This window comes from Seriola aureovittata, chromosome 13 (genome assembly GCF_021018895.1).
Source record: "Seriola aureovittata isolate HTS-2021-v1 ecotype China chromosome 13, ASM2101889v1, whole genome shotgun sequence".
NCBI classification, from domain to species: domain Eukaryota; kingdom Metazoa; phylum Chordata; class Actinopteri; order Carangiformes; family Carangidae; genus Seriola; species Seriola aureovittata.
Window position 1 is genome coordinate 9,415,791 of NC_079376.1, and position 17,541 is coordinate 9,433,331.

Below are 17,541 nucleotides of genomic sequence, written 5' to 3' on the forward strand. Positions count from 1 at the left end.
TCCCTTCAACCTCCAAGGTACCGCACTTGAACTGCAGCCACATATTCATTTAAGACTCTCTCATTTAGTGATTTTTTGACAACTTGTGTGGGAGCTTTGCCCTCCAGGTTTCTACACCTCCATCCACAGGCCAATCCATAACTAGAGGACATTTTCTACCGCTCGCCTACACTAACCACAGGACCGTGACCCCATAAAGCAGCCTGTCCCCGCTCCTAATGACAGCCTCAGCGCTGTCAACAGTGATCTACAGCCTAATTCAATCTGCAAACACTCTGCGACTGCCTAACACACGTATATGCACAAAAATATGCGTCTTCCTCTGCTGTGGCAGGTAGATGTTTGTCGAAGGAGGGAGAAGGGTGGGGGGTATAAATATTCCCTGTCCTTGGCTGAGCAGGCGAAGAGATGGAGCAGAGTGAAGGCCTTCACCCCATCTCATCAACAGTCCAGTGAGCTTCAACTTTGACCCCTCATCCCCAAGGCAGAGCAGAAAAATAATTTGCCTGGACAGCAACAAGCAGGGGCATTTGTCTGGAGGGAGATCAGAGCTCAACAAGAGCAAGAGTGTAAAGGAGATGAGGAATCAGAGAGGGCCTTTAAGTAAGACACGAGGAAAGAGAGGATGTTTTTGTGCCTGACATATGAACAGAGAGCGGGAGGGAAATGAGGGGTGGCAAGAGAGAAAGGGAGGGCTGTGCAGCCTCTCTGGCAGCTGGTACATGGTGCACTGGACTGAACGCAGTCTTTAATCCTGCCCATAGTTCTGGGTCGCTGTCATTTCAAGTGCAGCTGGACTTAACAAACAATAATGGCTGAGCTACTGCAGAGGGCTGAGCAGCTTTTGTTTGGCTGAACATGTGCATGTGAGTGTTTGGGAGAAAGTGCCCGCTCGTTCGTTCGCTCCTGCAGTGGGAATCCGGCTCTGAGTGATTGTATGGGCTCTGGCTGCAGTCCATTATTAGGAGGTCAAACTGGCTGCAGCTCCTCATTGCTGTTCCCATGCTTCTTTCATGCAAACAAAGAAGCACTGGCATTATTATCGCTTATTTTCAGCATGGAATTCTGCAGATAAGTTCATATTGAGTGCCTCCCTTACATGCATCAGAGCCAGGCTATTGTAGTTCTGGAGGATTGCCCTGTTGGCACTGGCACTGGTCACGATGGAGTTTCGTCTTTTGTCTCTGGCTGAGTCATTTCCAGCAGTGGCATGGCTTAGACCTTCATCGTCAAATATACAATGTGGATAAATCTCTATACACAAACAATTTGCAGAGTTTCAATACCCTGTTTTGTCAAAAAGTAAATTCAGAGGGCAACAAGAGAGCGCAATCCAGTGTGGGAGTGTACATTTCTCTTTCAGCAATAGAATAAATATGATTAGATCGGACATCTGGGGCTGTTATCTGACCTTCCACTTCGGGTTTGGCTAATCTCCCAGGTCAACACCAAATCATCCCTCATGATATTAAAGGATTGAAAAGAAGAATCCAACCTCCCAGGCAGACAGGACTCTTCCATTATGGAGCTCTTACAGACTAAAACCACTGGGAGTCCAATGTGAGGAATCCCACAACAATCCCATTATGGTCTAAAATGTGTGTTTATTGTGTTTGTGTGGGTGTGTTGAGCTGTGGCCCAGGAGCTCACAAAGAGCTGATCCGCTGTAAACTTATTAACCTCTACATAAAAGTCTCATAAAGGTTGATGTGGGAGAAATGGAGCAGGATACAAACCTTGGGTCCAGGCCAAACATGAAATCTAAGGCTGTTAAAGGGGTGATATTTTCCCTTTACACAGAGTGAGAGTGACACATGCAAACACGAGGGGATATAAAAATGTGAATTGTGAGCATTGCAGTTTCTAATTACAAAGTTCTCCTTTTGCTGAATATGTAGGCCTATGTGTGTAACTTTTACAAACACCAAGGTAGCCAAGTCCGCCCTCCTCTCCATCTGTATTTAAGATTTGAGTTCAGGCCGGCCCTGTGTTTGGTGGCTGTAATGTGGTGAATTAGCTTCATGTAGGAGACCCCAGCTGACCCCCATTATACAGTCAGGGACACATTTAATTAGCAGCAACTCACGTGAAACGACAAAATGTATTAATATTAATGGAGGTTTAATTGAGGTCGTTTTGGTCCCCCGTCGAGGCTTTCAACCTCTAAAATGGCTGACGTGTGATAGTGTGAGGAAAGGGAGCCCACAGCCTGGGTTCAACATTTCTTATGTGACCCCGGAGAAGATGACAACCATCTCCCATAATTCATCTGAAGATGTCACCTTCTTGACAGATGAGCAGGCCCCGTGGGCAGCATGTGTGAGGCTATGTTTAGCTATACTTGTGGGGACGCTCCAGTGAGGACATTGTGGCCTTCCCACATAAGGATGCGACTGATTCTTGTGTTACATTGTGAAGTGTGTGTGTGTGTGTGTGTGTGTGTGTGTGTGTGTGTGTGTGTGTGTGTGTGTGCATGCATGTGTGTGTGTGTGTGCATCTACATGTGAGAGGTGTCCACGCATGTACATCAAAGTGAAGGTCAAATCCAACAGGATAATTAATGTCGCTGCTTTTTATACAATGTTAAATCAAATCCTGGAACTGCTCCCTCTGGAGGATCAGCTGTCCAATTTAATTTAAACTGCAGAGCGAGTAAATGAAAACGCAAGACCCATGCCACCACACCCTGGGACAGAGTCTCCGTACCTTTCATCTTCTTTTTGTCAAGCCCACACAACAGGTAGAAAGGGAGCCTGGCATGTTTTTACCAATCTGCCCCAAAGGGACAGTCTGTCCAAAAGATAGAGACAATCACACAAACTCAAGGTAAAAATTTACAAAACGGACTAAAGGAGTCTCAGGTGACTCTTACATAATGAGAGGGATTTTAGTTTCTCTACTTTTTCATTACCACATAACAAATACTGTTAACCAAAGGGACAGCTTTGGCTTATTCTAAATACAGGATTTATTTCCCTAGGCTATCACGCCAATCGTACAGCAAACCTCATTTCCATTAGCTGCTTTTCAAATTAATACATGCAGTTTTCTCACATCAAGTCCCAGATATACAGCAGGGTCCAAAAGTCTGAGAACGCTTTACCATCCTTCACCCTTTTTAAATGGCAAATCCATTATATCTATAATATAATACAGCTCAATTTCAGTTTTTTTATGATTTGTATTTTCTTGATTTTTATGTACTTACACATAAATAGGTACAAATTCACATATGTATATACATATACACACATACTGTATATGCACATACCTGTGTACAGCACCTTAAATTGCCTTATTTTTGATAGCTGCTATACAAATACACTTACTTTACCATTTCTTTCATTTACTGTCCTGCTTTCCACAGACTAATCTTTTTAATGTAATGTAAAAAATAATATGAGTTTTAACAATTCTCCTGTTTAGACCAGTAGCATATTCATGGATTTATGTGATGCTGTATGATAGAACAGCTTGGAGACTTTTTCTATTTCACAGGTGTAACTGCTACTTTCAGATAAAATGAATGTCAAAGTGTCACTGGGTCATCTCTGTAAAAGTGGCTTTGAATGTCATTTATAGCTGTAGGCAGTTAGTTGTGTATAATAAACATTATTTATACTGCCCAAAATCACTGGAATAGCATAATGTAAATTTTATTTTTTTTATTTAACTGATACATATAACCACTGCTAAACATAAGTTTATATTAGATATATATTGAATAGACGTAGCACGGTGGTGCAGTGGTTAGCGCTGTCATACCTGTCTCTCACTTGTAAGTAGCTTTAGATAAAAGTGTTTGCCAAATGAGTAAATGTGCAAGTAAATGTATAACTCCCCTATAAATAAAATGTATTATTATTATTATACAGTAACAAGTGCTGTGCTTTACCCCCTGTAAGTGGAGCGAGAAATGACATGGATGACCTGTTTCTTCCTATTCACACACAAATATATCTTAATATAGAGTAAGAATAATGAATTTGTTTAGCTGAGATGTCACAATTTCATGATTTGCATTTGTTATAAGTTTATTACACAGTCCAACCACTTTTGTGTTAAATATTGTTATTTCAAGAACAAAATACAAGCTAAATATTGGCAGCAAGCACGTTCCTTTTCTCTAAATACTCTGTGCCAATATCAGTATCTATAAAAAAATATATATATATATGAAAGTGAAAATTTTAATTGAGTAAGAAAAAAATGACATGTAATTATGTTTTTTTAGTTTGGGGGACAGGGGTGAGGCAGTAAAGTTAATTGCTATATTAGGCTCACTTTCTCTACACTTCAGATTTTAATTATTTCTCTGTGCAATGTGCTTGTTTCTGTTCAAGTCACGTTTCACATTTTGTTAAATAGTTTTAATGCTCGGAGACTTTCAAACATTTCGAACAGGCGGCATTTGTGGCTACCTCATCCGGCTGACAGGTCCCACCCACTCCCAGCGGAACATGGATGCAGGAAGCTACGGAGCCGGCTTCGGTGAGAATAAATCATTCATTTTTTCAGGGATGAAGCTACAAACAACTGTACTCAGTATGTGTTATCATAGCTTTTCTTTTAGAGGCTTTGTAATTAGCTGGCTGCGATTAAACCGAAGCAAGTAAAGCCAGGCAGTTTTCCGTTTGTGTATGAAGAGTTAGCTAGCTAGTTAGCTGCGGCTTTTCTAGCTAACATCAATTTTAATTTTTAGCGGCCTTGAGTTTGCAAACTGTTGAAGAGCTCTTTGTGTGAATGTGACGAACATTAAAGCCGTTTAGACCATTAAAACCTTAGCATGTGATAAAGTTAGCCTTTAGCTCATGGTTAGCGCTATGAGGATTGTCAGTCAAACAGTCCGGATGTCCAGACTGAGGAGACACGCTGAAGCTTCTCATTGGACAGAGACTTTCGAGCTGTTTGTTTATATTCTGTTGTAAAATACACTAACCTATCTGTAAGGCCATGATGTCGTGACTAAGGCTTCTTCCTCTTCATCATTCCAGCCTTTCTGCACTTTATATCCCATAACAAGATACGGACTTTGTCTAGACTCATGATTATTTGTTATTCCAAACCTAGGGCAGAAATTGCCTGTTGAGTCCCTCCCATTCTCTCTCTCGTTGTATGACCCTGTTACCTCGAAGTTTCCATCAACTATATTAAGCTAATCCAGTCTACAGTCCTGCAATAAATCCTTCATTCACGAAGGTTATAATGTTCAGTTTGTTTGTTTACTCCATGGTGATTTTGGAGAATGTAGTCTGTGGTGATGTTGAACTGCATTGCGTTATTTTGACAGTTGTTCCTTTTGTTTTGTCCACTCTCATTCAAATCATTAAGGGTAGGCTAAACAACAGACACACTTATTTGTATGACACAATATTTATTGCAGGACTGTTGTATATGCACCATATGAGCACAATATAAACTTAAATTATCAATGTCTTAAATTGAGCAGAAACAATTGATTAGATGATAGACAGAGAATTAATAGGCAATTATTTTGATGATTGATTAAGAGTTTTCCTTTTTTCTGAAAAATGCCAAAAATCATGGGCTCCATCTTCTCTGTTATCATGATTTTTTCTTCTCTGCTTTTTATATTATTGTAAAGTGAATACCTTTGGGTTTTGGACTATATTACTATATGTTTTGACTATCTTAAGGCTATAGGAAATTGGGATTTGAAAAACCAACTCTACAAGACATGGACTCAACATCATGGAATTAATTAGGACCCACATTCACTGATATCATACTTAAATGTTGTAAATTTTTCAGTTTACTTTACATGTCCCGTACTTTCCTATAATTTCATACTGTATATAACTGTCACTATCACAGAAATGTTCCTGGAAAGCCCTGTCTAATTTTGTTCAAACTGTAGGGAGATTTTGAGAAAGTGTTCAATTAATTAGTCAATGCACAGACAAACACAGCATAATGCACTGTGCAAAAGTTTTAGACACTAGATATTTAGATACATATCCATCACGTAATACCATCAGGAGGCGTCTGATTAGTCCCAAATTAATTCTTTAGCATAATAGCAACATCAAACATACAGCCAGAGTCATAAAGTCAAGGTCAGAGACAGTTAGAAAACCAGACTTCAGACAGTCTAGATCCAGCTGAGAAAGATTGTACTTCGTACCTCGCATCATACAGCATGTCAGAAGCATCTCTGGTGATCAGATGTTGAGTCCCACTTTGTTCTATCTGTGGAAACTCAGCCCACTGCTAAATATACAAACATGCGCATTCAGATGGACGTACAGCAAGAGAAGACAATTTGGCACTTTTTCTTGGCTAAAGGCTTCAAAACTGTGTTTGAGTTGTTTAGCAAGCTAACAGTATCCTACTGTGTTTGGCAAGTTTGTCATGTTTGGAGGTACTTCTGAAATCAGTACCACAATGTGAATAAGGTTATTTTTTGATATATATATATATATATACAGACAGAAAATAATCTCAGTGATATTTGAAGCAGTTAAATGTGTCTGTGTGTATTATATGACTCCAAGCACTTTTGTAGAAAGTAACTAATTTTGTTAATTTTTAATTATCACTCGTCTGAAATCAATGATTTGCACAACAGAAATGTGCAGAACGATAACATGATATGATCATATCATAATGATTTGATTCTGAAGTCTTGAAGACTTGATCTCTCAGTATTGTCAGTGATCTGCGCTCACATAACACTACATAAGTGGCAACCTGACTCAGTTCCCTCAGTGTGCTTTGGGTACAATCACGCCTGCATTTTAGATGTCCATGTTTCAGCCAAGATGCTTTTTGTGCCATATATAGCCAGGATTTGAGCAGATTCATCATCTCATTTGACTCTTCCACCCACCTAATGTCTCCAACCGCTGTTTTCCCAGGCTTGGGCTTGAGGACGTGGCTTCTGTCGGTCCTGCTGCTGTCGCTGCTCTCTGCGGTGTCTGCGGGTGCAGACTCCAAAGCTGTCACCACCACCCTCACAACCAAATGGGCTGATACTCCTCTGCTGCTGGAAGCCAGGTACAACACTGCACTGCTCAACAGTACAGTAGCAGACACTAAGCTGTTATATGTCTGACATTAAATTTCAGAAGCAGAGAATAGATAAATCAGTGTCCCGAGGGCAGGAAGGGTCATTACTGAGACTGTCTTCTAAATGAGTTTAAGCCTCAGTCTTACTGATGTGTCCTTGAGAAATATGCTGAATATTTACAGCCTTCAGATGCTGTACTGTTGACTGTAGCTGACCCTGTGTTCTGACTTTGGCGAGCAAAATGAAAACCTTTCTATAGCAAATAATGTAACTTTTAACACTTTACAAACAGTACAATACAATACACACTTTGTCATACATGCACATCTTATGAAGCTGCCACCTCATCTTCTTCTTCCTCAGTGAGTTCCTGGCAGAGGAGAGCCAGGAGAAATTCTGGGACTTTGTTGAGGCCAATCAAAACATAGAAGGAGAGCATGATGGTAAAGTAAAGCTGCTTCAGCCTCTATAGACCACTTTTCACTTTTAGTCTCTGTGCTGTGTGCAGCTGAATTTATGATGTGTATGCAAGCCTCTTGGCAGCAATTGCAGTGTCAGTGTTTTGGCCAAACACTTAGGCAAGCAATAGCATGATAGAATAGAGCTGCAAACTAAATTTTCGTTCTGTTCGTTTGTGTCTCTGCCTGTGTTAAAACAGTTGAACCATAAAACCTTTGACAGAGGTGATGAAGTAGTGTTGAAACAATCAAACAGAACCAGAGAAATCTTGTGAAATAACACAGCATTGATACATGACTTCTGTGTGCACCTGTTGTCCTCACACAGACACAGATCAGGCCTACTATGACCTGATAGTGAAGAAAGCCAGTGCCTTGCTTAGCTCCGTCCAGGTGAACATGCTGAAGTTCGCCCTCTCCCTGAGAGCCTACTCTGCAACAGTACACTCCTTCCAACAGGTACCAGGAGGATGACTTAAATTTGTTTTTGAAGCCTTGTGCATGCATAAGAAGGAGATCATATTCCTGTATGTATTTCTGAATGATCCCACTGTTTGTATTTTTAGATAGCGTCCAATGAGCCTCCTCCGTCTGGCTGCTCAGCTTTTTTCAGCGTCCATGGAGAGAAGACTTGTGATGCTGAAAGCTTGGCAGCATTGCTGAAAACTGCACCTGAGAGGTAATTAAAGACACTTCATACATAATTGTCATGTATCAGTAAAATAATTACTGATCTATGACGTCTCTCTCTCTCTCTTTAAGGCCGAAGCCATACCTGTTCAAAGGAGATCACAAATACCCAGGATCAAACCCAGATGCTCCTGTAGTCATCCTCTACGCTGAGTTTGGAAAACCAGATTTCCAGAGGCTTCACCAAGTCATATCATCCAAAGTCAGCGAAGGGCTGGTGACTTACGTCCTCCGCCATTACCTGGCTGTAGGTGTTACACACACTCTCAAAACCAAGATTAACTTAGTGTATGAATTTTGAATACAAATACAGTTCATAATACATAACGACAAATCTGGATGAAAACTAAAGAATTTCACAAGCTTTTATGCATCGTTTCCATGTGGGAGCAGATTGCAGTTGAAATTATTAGTGGATTATTTGATTGACAGAAAATTAATTGAAAACAAATTTGCTAATTAATAATTAATAATTTGAAAATATTTTAAGCGTTTACCAGTTGTAGTTTCATAAATGTGAATATTTGCTAGTTTTTTTAGTTCTCCTTGACAATAAAGTCAATATTTGGAAGTTTTGGACATTTCATCAAACAAAAGAAAAGTGATTGAGACCAGTGGGCGAGTTTAGGAAGTTGTGACAGATATTTTTAATTTCGTGATATTTTACAGATCACTAGAGTAATTGATCAATCAAGAGAGTATTTTGCAGTTTAATCAATAATGAATTTTTTTTGTTGCCCTAAATTAGCATGATAAGGCATGACCAGTGGAAAAACTGAATTTCTAAGACTTAAAGTTTTAATTGAATCCACATATATATCAACATGCAAATGCAGATTTTATGCATACATGATTTATTGTCTTGTTTATTTTTACCATACCATTCTCTCGCTCTAAAACTGTGTCCTAAAGGCTCAAGTAAGGCACTTAACTCCTCCTTGCTCCATTAGAGAGACACGGTTGTCCTCAGTAGAAGAATCTAGTGGTATTGAACAGCCCCCAGTTGCGAATATACTGTATTTATCTCTGTGTGAACATGAGGGAAGATGATGATTTAAAAGCACTTGTCTTTTCACTTATCCTCATCTTAAAAAAAAAAAAAAAAACTTTGGAGTTTAATTGGGCTCCCTATTTACACCTAGGATGAAAAGTGCTTCTCCAATTTATCATTTTTTCCCCCTACAATTATGCTGAATTATTCCCACCATCTGTCCATTAAGCATGAAGTCCTGGGCACTGGAGTGGCTGTAACATTTAACGAGTTTTTGTTTTACTTCAAAGCTCAAGGGCCAATCAGGGGACAGTTAGTGTCTTCAGCACATAGCTAGCAGCAGCTGGTTGTCTGTACTTGAAAGCTGTCGGAGTAGTCAGCATGCACATGTGTTTGTAGCTTTTTCTATTGTAATTTAGATAAATTTTTTTTACAACGGAGATTAAGATGAATACAAAAAAGTTAACAATAAAAGCCACTTGGAAAAAATTTTTTTGCTGCTAACTTAGTCTGCTTCCTCAAGTGCTGTGTCAAGGTACATCGAAGGATACGACGCCCTCATGTTAGGGATGAAGGCGACTTCTTCCTCTCATCTTTTAATTATGTTTCCTCTTTGCCTCCAGAATCCAAGTGGAAAGAAAGTGTATCTGTCTGGGTATGGAGTGGAGTTGGCCATCAAAAGCCAGGAGTACAAGGCAAAGGACGACACACAAGTCCAAGGTGCGCACACTCACAAGAGCACACGCTGTCAATACACACATGCCCATGATTGTGTAATCCCAGGGGAGTCCTGATGTGAATAACGAGTTAATTGATTGTGGTTTCAGGGGCGGAGGTGAACGCTACAGTGATCGGAGAGAATGATCCCGTGGACGAGGTCCAAGGATTCCTTTTTGGCAAACTCAAGTGAGTGGCTCCGTGTCAGGCCATGATAAAAATTCAAAGCTTGGATTATCTCCAGGAACTGCACCACACTTTCACTAGCCAGGATTTTTTTCCTTCTTTTTTTTCCATCCAGTTTCTTCCCTCAAAGCACTGACTATAACCTTTTATCGCTGATAAACTAACCTGAAAATAAACGAATCCGTCTTTGAATCCGTGCACTCTCACTTAATTAGAAATTTGCTATTTAAGCATTCAGCATAAGCACGTAAACGCTCTCTGTCTATATCTTTCTTAACAGGACGCTCTACCCGGAGCTAAAAGAACAGCTAAAAGAGTTGAGGAAACATTTAGTCGAAAGCACCAATGAAATGGCACCTCTCAAAGTCTGGCAAATGCAAGGTGAGTCTCCTTCCCAATTTCATTCTTCTTTTTCCACCATTTGTTTCAGTTCTCATGTTCCTTACTGTTACATGATTGGAATTTTCGATACAAAAAGGCCAAACAGAAAGTATCTGTCTGTGCATGTTGGTGTTACATCAGTTAGAAATTACTTCACAGACTGTTGACGGCATAGTAAAACAAATATGTAAAACAGACAGAGCCAAGGTCATGGCAGACTAACAAAAATAAACTGTGAGGCCCTCAGAGCATGCACCAAAGCTTAACACTTCCTCTGCTTACTGTTAACACCTGCAGGCATTATTTCTATCACTTAAATTTTAAGGGGATCGATTTTATGATCCTGTAAATATCCCCTCAGGACTAAAGCTGAGGTCTCTGCCCAGTTGCTTCATAGCAACAGCTCACAAAAGATAATTATCCAGAGGCAAAAGTCCCAGCTTCTCATCCCCATCAAAATGAAATCAATTGTCTCTTGACCTGAAGACCTTTTTGTCCTTACAATTTTCATGGAAATTTGGAGTCACAGCATGTCTTAGAGATACCTCGCTTAATTCATTAGCAAACTAACAATGACAAGGAGCAAAAACATTATCTCTTCAGGCAAAATTTAGCTTGAATTCACTTGGGTTTTTAAATGTAACAGCATGCTTTCACACCTTACCAGTTTGGTTCTGTTCAAATTAAGTCTGGTTTGATTATCAGTTTACTAAGATTCATGTGAAAGCTGTCAATCAAACACTTGGCGTGGACCACTCAACGGGACCCAGACTACTTGAACAGATGTGTCTTGGTCCAGATAAACCACGATATATAATGATAGTCGATATGTGATTTTAGCATTATTTTAATGCATCTGCTGATTAACAGTTTCAAAAGCAATTTTTACAAGTAGCATACATATTTATTAAAGATTAAAAACAGAAGTGTGTTGAGCTTCTGTCCTACTTTATTTATTTTGGCAGTTCCTCTATAAAAAGGAGAGAAACATGACCGCACAGTAACTATCCCTCCTAATATTTTACAGTACATGATGACTGTTTTTGATTGCAGATGCAGTCCCAAGTATTAATTTCCTTAGTGAATAATTTTTCTGTAAGAACTTTGTAACCACCAGAGAATAAATAATAATAAATAAACTGCAGTAAAATGCTGCTGATATTCTGTCAGTCACCACAATCAATTTTACCTCGTGGGTCCGATACTGTCGCACTTATGATGACGGTCACTAAAACTGTTGAATCAGTGACTGTCAGTCAGTATAACACAGTGTTTATAGCTATAGGTTTGTTAATTACAAGTAAGTGTGAACAAGCATCAGACCACAGGTAAAAGGCAAGAAGTGATCATTTTCTCCCTCGATCCTGACCAAATAAACCAAACTACATGTGCGAGAGCATTGTGGGTTAAGCTTTGATTTCCCTTTTGTGAAACTGCGTCACGCTTGATACACTGAATACTTTGAAAGTTAACTAATTCAAGTGGGAGACTTTGTATTCCCATTCATGTTGATTCAGTTGTTTCATTTGCTTGATTTATATTCCCTATCCATTGATCATAAATAAATAAAAAGAAATTAATACTGGCGTCTTTTTCTTTTAACAGTGAGATCATTCCATTGGTGAATCAAACTTGCAGCAGAAAATTTATATGTCTAGTTCTGTAATCAATGACTGCGATCGATCAGTGTCCCCTTGATGCATCTGAGTAATAACATCAAGGAGATATGAGAGCATTTTCTCCTGTAACATAAAAGCATTATTGATTAGGGTTACATCATCTGATGAATCACAGACTTAATTGTATGTGCTTTTCAAATCTGACCCTTTTTCTTACCCCATACATACCTGGAGCTAGTTTGTGTGGCCATTACTGGTGTATATGTGTTTTTGTTAAACTTACACAAAGATCCCTATTTCTTTCACTTGATGTGGTCAGGATGCAAGCATGAGGCTGCTTTGATTGTGGTGAATAAAGGATGTGAGGGGATGAGAGATTCGGGCTGAGCTCGACTGTCAGACTGTCATGTGGGCGTCTGTCTTTATCTTCTGCCCCGCTGGGGCTCATTAGCTCAGCCTGTTTATAAAGAGAGGGAGACCTCCAGGGGCTAATAATCACACAGGCTACAACACCATTACAGAGATGCTCACTGCATTGAAATAATCCTCACAACACATTCCCTTTCTTCGCACAGAAATGCTCTGTATTCACTTATACAGTATCTTATATACAATGTTGTATGTAACAATATTCTAGACTATATTGTTAATCCTGCTTTAAAGGCTTTAATGCTGTAAGATAGTTTTAATTAATGCTTTAGATGTGAAGACAAGCATGTTAACATGAAATTATTTCCTAATTAATACGTTAATTAGCTTTACAGATGACCTTTTTTTTCAGCCACGCTAGCAACATGGCTCTAGGGATGGCAGTGTCTGTATGTCAATCTGTAGATCCACCACTTTGGTTCAGAATGAAATTTCTAAACAACAGTCAGATGGACTGCCGTGAAATTGCCGTGTGCAGATATCCACGGTGCCCAGAGGCCAAATCCTAAGGACTTCGGTGAACTCCTGACTTTTCCTCTAGTGTCTCCGGCAGGTTCACATTTGTGATTTTCAATGAAAATTCCTCAACATCTATTGGATGGATATCCATGAAAGTTTGATACAGACATTCATGTCCCCCTTACAAGATGAATTGTAATCACTTTGGTGATCCCCTGACTCTTCATAGACAACGTTAGAAATGAGCAGCTGTTTACTTACTAGTCGAGAAGAAATTTTTAGAGTTCAGCAGCAAACTTCATTCCTTTACTCGCCGAGAGCTGCCTACCGTGGTAGAAAGCAACATCAATATTCTGCTTCTATTTCTATCACCTCTGTTCTTCTACTGAAGTTATCATGCTAACCAGCTAGCAAAAACACCCATCCTGTCTCATAATACCACTTTGCAATAGTGAGTCGCTGTGGCGTCCAGTCTGCCCTCAGTTCAGCGTGAAAGGATTAGGAAGTAGATCTGCTCAGAGGAAGTATTCTAACGTATTGTCTTGTAAACGCAATGATGGCTGAAGCTCTTGTTAAGTGACTATCATCACCACCACCACCACCACCCCGTCCCGTCAAGAAACTACATTTGGCGGCAGTAAAAACTTACATGTAGCGTCTTTACATTTATGACCAAAAAATTTGTGATATTCCCATTAGCCGTACTTTGTGGTTAGTGCTAACTGGCAAATGTTAATATGATGGAAGATGGAGAACATGATAAACATTATATCTCCATAAGATCAGTATTTTAATATTGTCATTGTGTGCAATGCTAACATGCTGATGCGTTTAGCTCAAAGCACCACTTTGTATGAGTACAGCCTCACATAGCTGGTAGCATGGCTATAGACTAAATGAAAATGGTTGAGTTCATGATAATTTACAGTAATATTTGGTTGTTCAAGAACCTGATCTGGTTGTCAACCTGACCCATTCCTTATTTCTTTAAAACGTCAATCTTCAGAAGCACAAGCCTTTAAAGATGTATTCATTGTGAGTTTATTCACAGTACAGACTGAGAAATGCTCACACTGCTTTTATTTTGTTGAAACTTTCTCTCTTCGTGTTCTCTTTCTCTGTACCCTCTTGTGTGTTTCCTCTCTGCTTTTGTCCACTCATCTCTTTCCCATATTTTTTTGCCCTCTTTGCCTACCTCCCCATCCTCCCACGATTTCTTTTATAGATCTGAGTTTCCAGACAGCAGCTCGCATTCTTGCTGCTCCCGCTGTTGATGCCCTCAATGTTATGAAAGACCTCAGTCAGAACTTCCCCACCAAAGCCAGGTAAAGAAATAAACACACAAATAAAAAGTAGCTACTGTAACAGGTTTGGGTTTATGCAGATAGTGACTAGTCTGCAGTTTTACAGTTCACTCTGCTCTTCTCCCCTCGCAGGTCCATCACTAAAACAGTGGTCAACTCTGAGATCCGTAAAGAGATCGGAGAGAATCAGAAGGTATGTGTTTGTTTGCCCACTCATCACTTTCATTTATCAATTCTCTTTATCTTCTTTCACTCTTTTTTCCCCTGAAACACCAAGGCTGACCTTATCCTGTGTTCTCCTGAATATCCAACCTCCCTTCTCATTCAGTGGCCCTCAGCCCCAAGCCCATTCATTTTTACTGAAGATGTAAATCTTTAATAATGGGCCACAGATATATTGTTTAATTAAAAGAAAAGGCTAAATAATGTCCTGAAGTAGCAGGGCTCTGTAGTTTTTATTAAGCATCGCTTAAACTGGAGGAAGTACTGCATTTGTAGGGAACTATTTTCAGCTATGAATTGAGTATTCTAGTATTTGCAGCAGAGTGACATTGTGTATGTGACTCCACATAAACAACTGCTCATGTTGATGGTGATGAAGTTACATGTCACCCGGTGCAATGGTGTGGCACATTTATCATTATTAATCATGATTTATGTGTTTTTGGACAACAATGAAGCTTAAAGGCGCTGAGCCATGTGAGCTACATCAGACTGTGGCTTCACAGACAATACTTATTAGTAGGATCAATACATGATTGGTTTTATCCTTGCTAATGGGATTTGCCGGGCTTATCCTTTAAAATCTAATCACCTAGTTGTCATATGACATGTTGGAAGATAGGCAGAAAGAACTTGGAGTTCATACTTGTCTGTGATTCATGATCAATACACTATTGCTCGGTTTTTTTTGTTTTTATTTTTTCTTTGGGGGGGGGGGGCATTCAACGCAACAGAGGTTTTCTTTTGTTTTTGCTTTGTTGACAGATGTAAAATGTCATTTTTGGAATATTTTTTTTTTATTATTATTATTGCTGTGCTAAAAAGAGTTTTCTTAGTTATGTTATGTTTAGAAAACTATACTTTATACATAAATATCAATATTGGTCTCTAAAAAGCACAGATTTCCCGCTCATGACAGCTGCTTGACCTCTTCATCCTCTTTAATTCCCCTGTCTCTTGGTTCTCCAGCATGCCAGTATTCTTACCTTCCTGCTGACTGTTGTTGAGTGGTCAGGGATGATTTAGGTTTAGCTGTTTACCAATCTAATCCAATAAAGGAGAAAAATAAAGAAAAACAGATAGCATTATTGCATACAGCCACGAACACAGTCCCTCAGCCGCTTAGCCTTCATCTGTTGGGAAATATCTCAAAATGAAAACTGCCCTTCCTGTTTTTTATTTTGTTCCTCTCACCTTTTATTATGTGATAAATTGTAAACAACATCTGACTTGAAAAGCATTCAGTTCCTGACAATGTGTTTGGCTTTGCCCTGCTAATGGAATAGGTAATCACCCCTTTTTCTTGTCAAATGTTTTTTCACTCCCAATCCCTCCCTCCCTCCTGTCCCCCCTCCCTCTCTCTTCCTCCTCAAGCTGTGCTCACATTATCTTGGTGTGCAGACAGGAGTTTGGGTGGGTGGTGGGGGTGAGCAGCAAACGTCCTAATTACTGAATCGGTGATTCATTCGGCAGGCGCACTGAGTCCTGCAGCGAGGAAGGATTATTGATTGAAGTAGTTTGGACACATGCACTTGCACACAGACATTTCTCTCTCTCTCTCTCTCGATCTCGCTCTCTCTCTCTCTCTCTCTCTCACACACACTCTCACACACACAGACACAGTTTAAGTGGGATGAACAATATTTGTGTTAATCATGTCTTGTTGTAATTGCAGTGTCTGGAGTATGATTAATCTGATGTCTTTGTCTTTCTGTAATGAGATTTGACTGCGCCAGAACGACTTTGAGCTTTCCTTTTGCCTGTGCAGACACACAAACACACACAGCTTCTCGCAGCCATGCACACACACACACACACATACACACATTCACACACCCTTTCTCTAATAATTAGATTTGTTTAGTGTGGGGTTTGATTGCTCTAAACAGACTGACTTTAAACAGAGCTGTCAGTGCTTGTTTGGAGCTGTCGACGTGCCTCGTTATGGCTTTTTGCTGACTGTTGCCTCTAGTTTTACAATATAATTGACTACGCCATGGCCAGCTTTGGCATTACATGCTGCATAGTGTGGTGATCTGCTCAGCTCAGTTGAATGGGGAGTTTTAGGGTTTGATGTGAACAGGATATTTAGTCATGTTGATGTTTCACTCTCTCTGTAGTTTTTCAAAGGGACTCTGGGCCTGCAGCCTGGGGACTCAGCCCTGTTCATTAATGGGCTTCACATAGATCTGGACACACAAGACATCTTCAGGTACACACATGCAATCAAAGCCATACATGCATACACAGTATATTATCATTCAGTTTCACATTTTTGTTCTATTTCCAGCACAGAAATGCATTGCATCAATCTTTTGCAACCAACATAATCAAACTTTTATATTAAGTCTAAAGCTGCAATGATTAGTAACATTAGAAAATGAATCTGCAACAGTTTTAATAATTGATTAAATGCTTAAACCAGTTTCAAGCAAGACTGTCAAATAATTGATGTTCCAGTGAATTTGCTGCCTACCATTATATTGAATTGGACAAAATTAGATCTTGGGCTCTTAGGAGTTGTGATTGATATTTTTCACAATTTTCTTTACTGAACATTTCACCCAATTTGACATATATTCTAACATAAAACACATGTTTACACGCTGACTAACCAATTGATACTCCATAATTAAATATTAGGTATAGACAAGGTTCATCCTTTTGGGTTTTTACTGATTTTTACCAAAACTTAATCAGAATTTTCTTTTTAATGGAGTGGGTCAGTTTCAAACAACTGTTACCAGGATGTGACATGCAAAAGTCGGTCGGGACGACCCTGACCGTACAGTAGTCTACATTAAATAAGATCGTCTTGCAAACTGCATGGCTCAGAAAAGTTGGAAAAATATGTACCAGAAAATTACAATAATAATAATAATACACTAATATTTATGCAGTTATGTTCTGAGAGCCTAAGGTGATGTCCTCAGTTGCCTTGTTTTGACAAACAGGATGTTCAATTAAAAATGATATGAAGACACAAAAGTAGCAAATCTAAGAAGCCACAGCTGGGGAGTATTTGGCTTTTTTAGTTGGTTAAATTATTGAAATG

General features: G+C 39.5%; 1 protein-coding gene across 2 annotated transcripts in view; it reads left to right on the forward strand.

Annotated features, from left to right (window-relative positions):
* Positions 1-4,438: 4,438 nt before the first annotated feature.
* Positions 4,439-17,541, forward strand: part of uggt1 (UDP-glucose glycoprotein glucosyltransferase 1) — a 30,206-nt gene continuing 17,103 nt past the window's right edge. For both annotated transcript variants that reach the window (XM_056392935.1, XM_056392937.1), the window contains exons 1-12: positions 4,439-4,491; positions 6,879-7,017; positions 7,394-7,473; positions 7,817-7,947; positions 8,055-8,167; positions 8,251-8,425; positions 9,793-9,889; positions 9,997-10,075; positions 10,353-10,453; positions 14,186-14,285; positions 14,397-14,457; positions 16,607-16,698. In XM_056392935.1, the coding sequence (XP_056248910.1) occupies positions 4,461-4,491; positions 6,879-7,017; positions 7,394-7,473; positions 7,817-7,947; positions 8,055-8,167; positions 8,251-8,425; positions 9,793-9,889; positions 9,997-10,075; positions 10,353-10,453; positions 14,186-14,285; positions 14,397-14,457; positions 16,607-16,698 (1,199 nt within the window). In that variant the 5' untranslated portion in view covers positions 4,439-4,460. The remainder of the gene's footprint in view (positions 4,492-6,878; positions 7,018-7,393; positions 7,474-7,816; positions 7,948-8,054; positions 8,168-8,250; positions 8,426-9,792; positions 9,890-9,996; positions 10,076-10,352; positions 10,454-14,185; positions 14,286-14,396; positions 14,458-16,606; positions 16,699-17,541) is intronic.